The 11,790-nt window shown below is 35.1% G+C and overlaps 1 protein-coding gene across 1 annotated transcript; it reads left to right on the top strand.

The window, feature by feature from the left end:
• The first annotated feature begins 8,267 nt into the window (after positions 1-8,267).
• On the top strand, positions 8,268-11,547 carry LOC144565176 (uncharacterized). The gene is made up of 5 exons (XM_078314849.1): positions 8,268-9,044; positions 9,694-9,808; positions 10,175-10,527; positions 11,369-11,399; positions 11,469-11,547. Exon 1 carries the CDS (start codon positions 8,344-8,346, stop codon positions 8,989-8,991), a length of 648 nt encoding a protein of 215 aa, XP_078170975.1. The 5' UTR covers positions 8,268-8,343; the 3' UTR covers positions 8,992-9,044; positions 9,694-9,808; positions 10,175-10,527; positions 11,369-11,399; positions 11,469-11,547.
• Positions 11,548-11,790: the final 243 nt, after the last annotated feature.

Raw genomic sequence — 11,790 nt, 5'->3', positions numbered from 1 at the left:
CATATTAATATGTGCTTGGAGATCAAATTATATATTTTTTGGAATTTTTTTACTATTTATTAAGCCACTTTGAAAATCGCTGATCCAACGGTGGCTTCTGATTTTACTGTTCCAAACAGTCACCGTTGGATCAGCGATTTTCAAAGTGGCTTAATAAATAGTAAACAAATTCCAAAAAATGGCAAATTTGGTCTCCAAGCACATATTAATATGGAGAACAAGATGAACGGTTTGGATCGGTCATTTGGACTTTGAATCGGTGATTTATGGTCCAATGCACATCATGGCCTATGCATTGCAATGCACCATAGCCCATCTCATATATATATATATATATATATACACACACATATACTTATACGGAATATGCTAGCATGCTATGCATAGCATAGAGTCCCTCCATGCAACGCCTTGGATTTCGACTTTTCAAAATCCTAACGGTCGATCCGAACTGTTCATCTTGTTCTCCATATTAATATGTGTTTGGAGACCAAATTTTACATTTTTTGGAAAATTTTTACTATTTCTTTAGATTTATTGAAAATCGCTTTTTTTTTTATGATCCAGATTTGCTGAAAACAGCGATTTTCAATAAATCTAAAGAAATAGTAAAAAAATTCCAAAAAATGTAAAATTTGGTCCCCAAACACATATTAATATGGAAAACAAGATGAACGGTTCGGATCGACCGTTAGGATTTTGAAAAGTCGAAATCCAAGGCGTTGCATGGAGGGGCTCTATGTTATGCATAGCATGCTAGCATATACATATACATATACATATACATATACATATACATATACATATACATATACATATACATATACATATACATATACATATACATATACATATACATATACATATACATATACATATACATATACATATACATATACATATACATATACATATACATATACATATACATATACATATACATATACATATACATATACATATACATATACATATACATATACATATACATATACATATACATATACATATACATATACATATACATATACATATACATATACATATACATATACATATACATATACATATACATATACAAATATAGAGATGGGCTATGGTGCATTGCAATGCATAGGCACCCTTGTGTATCGGACCATAAATCACCAATTCAAAATTCAAATGACTGATCCAAACCGTTCATCTTGTTCTCCATATTAATATGTACTTGGAGACCAAATTTTACATTTTTTGAATTTTTTTACTATTTATTAAGCCACTTTGAAAATTGCTGATCCAGCGGTCCAGAAATTTTTACTGTTTTTACTGTTCACCCAGATTTGCAGATTTTCAATAAATCTAAAAAAATAGTAAAACAATTTAAAAAAATGTAAAATTTGGTCTCCAAGCACATATTAATATGGAGAACAAGATGAACGGTTTGGATCGGTCATTTAGACTTTGAATCAATGATTTATGATCCAATGCACAAGGGTGCTTATGCATTGTAATGCACCATAGCCCATCTCTACACACACACACACACACACACACACATATAGGACTTGGCTACGGTGCTATGGGTAGCTAAGAGGCCTCCCGTGCTACGGCTCAATATTCGACTTTTCAAAATTCTAACGATCGATCCGAACCGTTCATCTTGTTCTCCATATTAATATGTGCTTGGAGATCAAATTTTACATTTTTTGGAAATTTTTTACTATTTTTTTAGATTTATTGAAAATCGCTGTTTTTCAGACAAATCTGGACCATAAAAAACAGCGATATTCAATAAATCTAAAAAAATAGTAAAAAATTTCCAAAAACTGTAAAATTTGATCTCCAAACACATATTAATATGGATAACAAGATGAATGGTTCGGATCGACCGTTAGGATTTTGAAAAGCCGAATATTGAGCCGTAGCACGGGAGGCCTCTTAGCTACCCATAGCATATTAGCCAAATCCTACACACACACACACACATACATATACATATATATATACATATACAAATTGTCACACCTCGCGGCCACGGGTCGTAACAGTCCCCCGCCGTAAGCATACAATACCGTGTATGCTTACAAGGCAATTACAATTCAATTCAGACAATAAGTAATATAAAACAAGTTTATAAATATAATCAGAGTACACAGTCTGGTCAAAATATAATACATCAAAAGTATCTCATCCGGATACCAACCATGAGGCCTACCCTAAAACTATACAACAAGACATATTTAGGGTCATGTGATGGTAAACTACTAAGGCCTACTACTCGCGTGCCTCTCCGGAATCAGTCGCACCCGTACCTGTAAAATAACCCAAATGGTGGGGATGAGAATAAAATTCTCAGTGCGAAATTTACCACAGTTTAGATTATTGGACTTGCAATCAAATTCCATATTCAAAAATGAAACCCAAACCATAGCAATTCAAATCAGTTCATATTCATAATAAAAAGAATGTAAATGGTCGACAACAATTCAACCTGCTAAATCACAATTAACGGAATTTCGAAGATGAATTTCAAACACAACACATATTTGGCTTAACTCGACTCATTAGGGCTTGTAGCAACTACAGATGTTCTTTCGAGCTGGACCCTTTATCAAACCCTCGTCTGTAGGGTTACTGACACCTACAGACGTTCCACCGAGCTGGACCCTTTATCTGACACCCATCTGTAATCGCTTGGCTTAACCGTTTACTAAGGTCTGGTTCAAGTCATATAAAGAAAATCATCTTTGGAATCATTCCAATGTTCGCAACATTCAATTGACTGTCCAAATGCATTAACATGTAGGAGAATGCCACCGAGCCACAGACGTTACACATGTCACCCATGACTCCAAATCACACATCACTACAATCACTCACCCCTCGTCCCAACCGATACTAGGAAAACTGAGGGCCGTTCACCTTAAGCGCTAGAAGGATCCAGGGCTCAAGGTCAGCTATACAGCTCAACCTTGCAAATTTGTCGGATCCAAGTCAGCTATACAGCTCAACTTCGTAAATCTGCTCACATACATAGTCCGTGGTGACTTTCAATCAAAATCAGATCATAATAGATCGACACAAATGACAACCATACAAGCATGCAAAACATTTCATTCACAATAATTCGAGTTTAATTTGATTGGACTATGCAAATGATTTTTGCAATTCAATGATGCAACAATCAGGCATTCAACATGACAAACGAATAAACAGTTTAATTTCTGAAAATGAAATATCAAACAAGTCCAAGAATCCCGCACCTGTTCATGGCGAGCGTGTCGCGTACTTATGGATCAGACGTCTCGAAGTGTCCCGCAAAGTCGTGCTCGATCGAGCCTATGCCTATATTACACATAAACTTGGTTTAACCTCGGTTCAAGATCGAGATGTTCACTCGAGTTAGATTAGGGCGTACACTTTCCTATTCCTCTTTCTCGCTTAAGAATCTCTAACTTCTCACAATTTCCATTTGGGTCTTCTAAACCTTACACGATCTCAATTTGGTAATAATTCATTTACTAGTTCACAATTTTGGTTCCCGTAAATATTCAATTTACCGATTGGTTAACCCTAATTTGGTCAAAACCTAAAATTAGTCGTTAAACGTTCTAGCAATACAAGATCAAGAGGCAACCCTACCAATTACAAGTCTAATCAGTTGGATTAAACTAATCAATTCACGATTATGCCCAATTTTGATTTTGGCACAAAACCCTAGAAATAAAAATCCACAACCGAGGTGAAATCGGGGAAAGAATCGGCAAATAAACAATCAAAGAAACTCAAGGAGCTAGTCTACAAGAAATTCAAATACAAATCTCGAGTTTAAAATGAAAACCCGAGCAATCGAGAAATTCGAGATTTTTAGAGAGAAACGGGAAGAGAAAGGAATACCGAATAGGAGAGCTAGGAGAGATCTATGGCCGCTTGCTCGGCTCTAACTTCGATTTCTCGCAACAATCGGGAGTTTGAGAGGGAACGAAAACTCTTTCTTTCTTTTTCTTCTCTCTTGGCAGAATTTCACTTGAAAATGGGAAAGAAATGAAGTGGGAGAGAGAGAGAGAGCAGAAGAATTATGCAAATAAACCCTCAGAATCATCCAGTGCGGATCGCTCACCCGCACTGGATCTGAGTGCGGACGCACTCAGCACTTAGCTGATCTTTCCAGCACTTTCCAGAGGAAAGAACTGGTGTCGGTGCGGGTCCTCCATCCGCACTCACCATCAGTGAGGACACACTCAATACTTAGTTTTATTTTTCAGCAAAATTTGGAAAAGTCCGAGCCTAGTGCGGGTCAGCTCATCCGCACCCAGCACTTAATTGATTTTTAGAAATTTGAGATCAACACAGAAATTCATGAGTGCGGACGCACTGGGATCTAGTGCGGGTCAATCCATCCGCACTCACAGAAATTTCGAAAGAAATTTTAAGGAAAACAGAATCCAGTGCGGGTCAGTCACCCGCACTCACCACCAATGCAGACGCACTGGACCTATAAAGGTTCAGAACTTCAAAATTTTGACGCGGTTTCGATTCACACTTAACTTACTTATTTAGAGGAACCTTAATTAAGGTTTAAACTTCCATTTTGTTAGCACGATTTTGGATTCTTGCTTTTAAATCATTTGAAATTTAATTGTTAAAATTATGTAACGTAATACAAATATATATATATATAGAGTAATGCTGGGGTGCTATGGATAGCATAGAGGCCTCTATGCTACGGCTCAATATTCAAGTTTTCAAAATCCAAACGGTCGATCCGAACCGTTCATCTTATTCTTCATATTAATATCTGCTTGGAGACCAAATTTTATAATTTTCTGAATTTTTTTACTATTTATTAAGTCACTTTGAAAATCGCTAATCCAACGGTTTTACTGTTTTGTGCAGCCACCGTTGGATCAACAATTTTGTAAAATACTTAATAAATAGTAAAAAAATTCAGAAAAATGTAAAATTTGGTCTCCACGTAGATATTAATATGGAGAATAAGATGAACGGTTCGGATCGACCGTTTGGATTTTAAAAACTTGAATATTGAGCCGTAGCATAGAGGCCTCTATGCTATCCATAGCACCCCAGCATTACTCTATATATATATATATATATATATATATATAGAGTACGGCTAACGCGCTTCCTCTAGCATATGGGCCGAAATGCTTCCGGTGGAAATTTGAAATTTCAAAATCCAAAAAGTCGATCTGAACCGTTCATCTTCTTCTCTATATTAATATCTACTTGGAGACCAAATTTTACATTTTTCTGAATTTTTTTACTATTTATTAAGCCACTTTGAAAATCGCTGATTCAATGGTTTTACTGTTTTGTTAAGCCACCGTTGGATCAGCGATTTTCAAAGTGGCTTAATAAATAGTAAAAAATTTCAGAAAAATGTAAAATTTGGTCTCCAAGCAGATATTAATATGGAGAAGGAGATGAACGGTTCAGATCGACTTTTTAGATTTTGAAATTTCAAATTTCCACCGGAAGCATTTCGGCCCATATGCTAGAGGAAGCGCGTTAGCCGTACTCTATATATATATATATATATATATATATATATATATGAGATGGGCTACGGTGAGTTGCGAAGTAAAACGCGTTTCTACTTCACGCCGTATTTTTATTTTGAAAGTCCAAACGACCGATCCGAACCGTTAGATGTTTAATCCATATTGAAATGTGCTTGGAGACCAAATTTTACATTTTTTGGAATTTTTTTACTATTTATTAAGCATTTTTGAAAATTGCTGTTTTGCTATGAACAGTGAAAAACAGTAAAATTTTCTGCACCATCAGATCAGCGACTTTCAAAATTGCTTAATAAATAGTAAAAAAATTCCAAAAAATATAAAATTTGGTCTCCAAGTACATTTCAATATGGAGAACATGATGAACGGTTCGGATCGACGTTTCGAACTTTAAAATCGCAAAATATGAGCGTGAAGTAAAATAGTCGCTTTACTTCGCAACTCACCGTAGCCCATCTCTATATATATATATATGGAATATGTTAGCATGCTATGCATAGCATAGAGCCCCTCCATGCAACGCCTTGGATTTCGACTTTTTAAAATCCTAACGGTCAATCTGAATCGTTCGTCTTGTTCTCCATATTAATATTTGTTTGGGGACCAATTTTACATTTTTTTGGAATTTTTTACTATTTCTTTAGATTTATTGAAAATCACTGTTTTTTTATGGTCCAGATTGCTGAAAACAGCGATTTTCAATAAAACTAAAGAAATAATAAATAAATTCCAAAAAAATGTAAAATTTGGTCCCCAAACACATATTAATATGGAGAACAAGATGAACGGTTCAGATCGACCGTTAAAATTTGAAAAGTCGAAATCCAAGACGTTGCATGGAGGGGCTCTATGCTATGCATAGCATGCTAGCATATTCCTATATATATATATAAATTGTTTTCAGTCTAGCTAATAACGATGTCAAAATCATAATGGAAAAAAAATATTGTTGAATTTTAATAATCTAAGACCAACTCAATGAAAGTCAAAATGACAAAACCTTCTCATATAAAATAGTGCAAGTGGAAGTAAATCATGGTCAACATTTTTGCGGTTGTTTTCATTTAAAAGACCCCCAAAAAAAATGAAAGAAGAAAAATTCTACTGGTGGGGATGGTTTAATTATACAGCGAGAAAATCTCAGACTACAGCTAGCGATTTGTTGTGCTGTAATTTAATGAAAGTTTTAGTTTGGAATTTTCTCCTCGTGGCAATTAAAGTTGAGAGATACATGCATACACCAACGCCAGAGATACATACATATATACACCAACGCCACGACTTTGACCACCGACCGTATTGGATCCATTTCAAATTAGATCAATATACCAAACCCTTTAACCACACTTGACCGGTTGACCCACTAGATTTGATGCTAGATTTAATAGGAGTTATTTTATCATGATCAATTATTACTTATTAGTATCATTTTTAGTGTTCTCTACATATTAAATATTTGAGGTGAAATATATGTATAATTATTATTTTGATATTAAGTAGAGGTTATGGTAATATGCATATTACACAGCGAACCGTGCTATGGACTTATATTTTTTTTATTTGAGTTTAAACAATTAATTTAAATTGTCGAACCAACACTCACAATATGAAAATGTACTCTACTGATCAAATTTTACATTTTTTTAATACTTTTGTTATAATTTTAGATATATAAAAAATCACTTAGTTTGAAAATTTTGAACCATTAAAAAAATGATTTATACTCATTTAAACAAATAGTAAAAAGTTTGAAAAAATATATAATTTGATCTACAAGTATATTTTTCATATAGAGATCATGTTTTATTGTTCAGATCAACTGTTTAAATTTTAAAAATAAAAATATAAATCTATAGTCAGGTGTAGAACTAGGATTTGAATTTTTGGAGAGGGGGGGGGGGGGGGGGGGGGGGGAATTTTTTAGAGGTGTTAATCGGTATGCATCTGTAAACAATTGTGTATAAATGGTTGATACATGTATATATGATTTCAACATTCATAATTTGATGTGGGGGGGGGGCCTGCCCCCGCTCGCCCCCCCTCCCCCCCCCCCCCCCCCCCCCCCCCCCCCCCCCAATTCCACCCCTTCCACAGTAGAAGTCAAATTTAGTATAAATATGTATACATATATGTATATGTAGATATGTGTATATATATATGAGGAGGGTTCAGATGCCTCCATTTTTTTAAACTTTAATAACTCAAAATTTAAAACTTAAAAGTCAAAATAAAACTGTTGGATATGATCTACGTCATTTTATTTATGCACGTGTAAAAAATTATGACATTTCAACTTTATTTTGATTGTCATCAAGAGCTTGTAAAAATTGCATTAATATGGATGATTTCTAGACGTTGGTTTTTGAACTTATTGATTCACATAAAAGAAAAATTAAAATGTGATAATTTTCTATGAGCACATAGAGAAAATAATATATATCACATCTAACGGTTTTATTTTGACTTTTAAGTTTTAAATTTTGAGTTATTAAAGTTTTAAAAAATAGAGACACGATAGAGGCACAAAAAATGGAGGTATTTGAACCCTCCTCTCTCTCTATATATATAAGCATGCGCACATACACATATCTATTAATGATAACCTCTATCTTAAATATACATAATTAGAAATTACTAACCTTTTTCGGATGCCTCTTGGATCCGACCCAATAGCATTGAAATCTCAATTGTTTGGGTTGACTATTCAAAGTCAAAGCCCCCTATATATCCTATATATAGCAAAACCATCCAAGCTCATCATCCAAAAATCAAACCTAACTACCCTCTCTTCCTCCGGTTTTTCTTCCAGATACCTAATTTAGCTATGGGTAATGGGGTCTCGCAGTGCTTTCTTCCCCCCACGCTGGGCACGGTCAAGCTCATCTTCTGGGGCGGCACCATGCAACTGCTACCGGCTCAGCGTCCTGCCGGAGAAATTATGTTCAGCTTTCCGGATTGGGTCATATGCCACGCGGACTCTTTTTTCATTGGCCGGCCGCTACCAATCCTCTCTCTAGAAGATCAACTCCTTCCCGGCAATACTTATTTTGTTCTTCCGGTAGATCGCCTACCCTGTCAGGACAGCACGTTAACTTCTGCCTATTTCGCTTCTCTATCTGCTAGCCCAAGAAGGCCGGTGTTTTCTGGGTCGGGTCAGAACAGCGCTTTTGTGTATATAAATGGTGGCGCCGATGGAAGGGCGGTTATTAAGGTGCAACCCGAGTTCATCATAAATCTTATTACGGAACAAGACACCGAGAGGACGAGTGTTAATTGCGGGGAAAAAGAGGTGATATGTAGCACCCCAGAGCTGAAGAAGCACTACGCGCAGCTGGTCGGTTCGAGAGACAGGCCATGGTCACCTCGGCTTGAGACCATCAAGGAGAGAAGAAAGAAGAACAAGTTAAAACTTAGCCCGGCTCGGTTACCTCCGATGAAGGTCTTTAGATCACCGAGAGGAAGAATTAGCTAGCTATCCATGGCTAGCTAGAAATATGATATGTAACTTGTGTTGATTTCCTTGAGGTCAGTTCAAGATCTAGTAACATGAAATTAATTTGTACATATAATTTCACACCAAAACCAAGTACCTTCTTGTACATGTTGTGAAATTCTTGAGGGACACAACCTTAATTTTGATTTCATGCTTTTATTTCTTTATCCAATTTTGTCTACATAATCTGAGAAAGATAGTTTAAATGGGTGCAATTCATATTATAAGATTAATTTGATGGATTTTTTGCACCCATTTTGAAGGATCTGTAGACGATATCTTCTAGTCATTTTGAGCACATACAGTTAGTTAATCACTGGATTTCTTTAACCTTATGGTTAGTGCGATTTTGTCTGGTAAAGAGATTTAAGATTGATACTGACCATTATCAAGACAAGCGATATATCTTAAAAATATCGATATTTTTATTAATTTACCAGAGAAATTTTTTCTGCTGGTTGTATACAGTCTGATTTTTAGTAATAAATACACATGTACCCACCAATTTCTGTACATACCTTAAATAGATAATTATGAATATATTGTGCATAAGAATCAAATCCAGCTAAAAACTGCTTTGTTCCATCACTATTTTTAGTAATAAATTGTATTATTGAAGTATGGTTAATTAGGATTTAGTTTGTCCATGCTTATTTTTTCTCCAAATTGTTTTTATTGTAGATTTATAGAACAATAGGAGAGAAATACGTACGGTGTATCTTAATTACTCAGAGGACGAGATCTTGAGCAGGTACCGATGGGCATATGAGCAGCCTTGGGGCAGATCATGCCTAAGGTACACTTTTTTTCTTTTCAGGTTTTACCTTTGTCCTACAGATAATTATTGTAATTTTACATTTTTTGTGTTTGATTAAAATTTAATGAAGGACTATATATATGTAGAGGAAGGAGATAACATCTGTAACCATGCATAATGGGAAATATTACATGTTTGCATTGCATATATTAATTTCTGAAGTACAAACTACCTTTGGAAAGTAAGCATTACAATTAATAAGGTGATGCATGATAATTAATTTGAGGTATTTTCAGATGCGCAAGGAAAGTTTTGATAGTTGACTTATTCAGAAGTAAATATAGAGTACTTACTAAAACCTTCCAATCAGCTGCCCAACCCCAGCCAACTTGTTTTTTCTACCAGGTTTTAAACGAGCTTTGGTTTCCAGTGCTTTTATGTTATTATGTATAAGCAGGTCCTCCTTTTTCCAATTCCAGTTTGTCTAATCAGAAACAAACTGATCAGAATCTACTAGTCCTTATACAAGTCATCCAGTCTGTTCGTTTTATATTTAATAGAGCGGATCGAAAAAAGTAGGATCCTGCTTTTATCCATAAAAGCAGCAAATATAGATCATTATTATCAGGTTGGTGCTGTTTAAAACCCCAGATGAAGCAGTACATGTAGGAGATGATAGAAGGAATGATATATGGGGTGCAAGAGATGCTGGGTGTGATGCATGGCTCTGGGGCAGTGATGTGTACTCATTCAAGGAGGTACTATTACAGTATTACTTAAGCAGTTTATATTTGTACCACCCATGTTGTTGTTTCCGAAATTTTTAAACTTACCATCTTTAAAAAACTAAATAACCACTGTTTTGGAAAATTACCATATTTACCAGAACCGCAGTTTTAAACTGCGGACCCAGCAGTGCATTTAATATGGTATTAAAAGTGCATTAATTTGGGTCCGCAGTTTAAATTGCGGCACCGACCTGCTGGGTCCCTAGTTTAAAACTGTGGTCCCGATAAATATGGAAAATTTTCAAAACAGTAGTTATTTAGTTAATTTATTTTAAAAGATGGTAATTAAAAAAAATCAGATTGTTGTCTAGCTTGAAGTTATTATTATTTTTTCCACAGTTTGAAGTTCCAGGATTTGTAATTTAGGTAAATCGGTTTAGCAAGGAGGTAAGAAGATGACAAAAAAATAAAAAATGAAACCCCATTATGCACTAGGTTCAGATCACCTAAAGTATCAAAGTATTTGAGTTTGGATCACTGTCCGATCAGAACCCAGGCAAATCCAAACCAAGTTGGAAATTCACAGGGCCCCTTTAATACTCGTGCAACTTCTGATTGGATGATCTCGATCCAAACTCAAAATTTGAGTTACATTACGGGATCAAACACATACTTCGCATGTATTAGCACCTGGGATATATATTTATGAGGATCTTTCATGATATTTCTTTCTGTAGGTTGCAGAGAGAATTGGGGTTATGGTCTGATGGGAGCTAGTCTTTTAGTTTACCATCCTTGAAAAATTCTGAAATGGAAATCATCAAATCATGTATATATTGGTAAGCTTTGCAATGATTTTTCGTGTTGGCAGGCAGTTTGTACATATTTGTGGAAATAATTGCGTTTTATTTGCGCATGTGGGCCCTTTTTTGTGTTCTTTTGAAAGAGTCTGAAGTGCATCTTTGTACCAGTACCAAGTAGGCATCTGTAGGTCTAAGCTGACCATAATGCATAACAACTAAAAATATCATTGTTAATGATTTCCAGTACTATTTACTATAGTTAAACCACTTAGTTGCATCATTTTTTTTTTTAGATAAAGTGGGATCATGCCCACTGATTTCATTAAAGAAAACCATCTTACAATTAAGGTCTTTGTTGGTAGCAATCCATTGTCACCATTACATGCGTAAGATAAAACAGCCAATATATATAACACATAATATAGGCAATTTAATACCCAACAAAAACAACAGTTCAAACAAGTAAATTTAAAAACAAAAACGAGCTAAG

The sequence above is a fragment of the Carex rostrata genome, chromosome 14 (assembly GCF_964058835.1).
Source record: "Carex rostrata chromosome 14, lpCarRost1.2, whole genome shotgun sequence".
NCBI classification, from domain to species: domain Eukaryota; kingdom Viridiplantae; phylum Streptophyta; class Magnoliopsida; order Poales; family Cyperaceae; genus Carex; species Carex rostrata.
The sequence above is the reverse complement of the archived record's forward strand: the minus strand, read 5'-3'. Positions and strand labels throughout refer to the sequence as shown.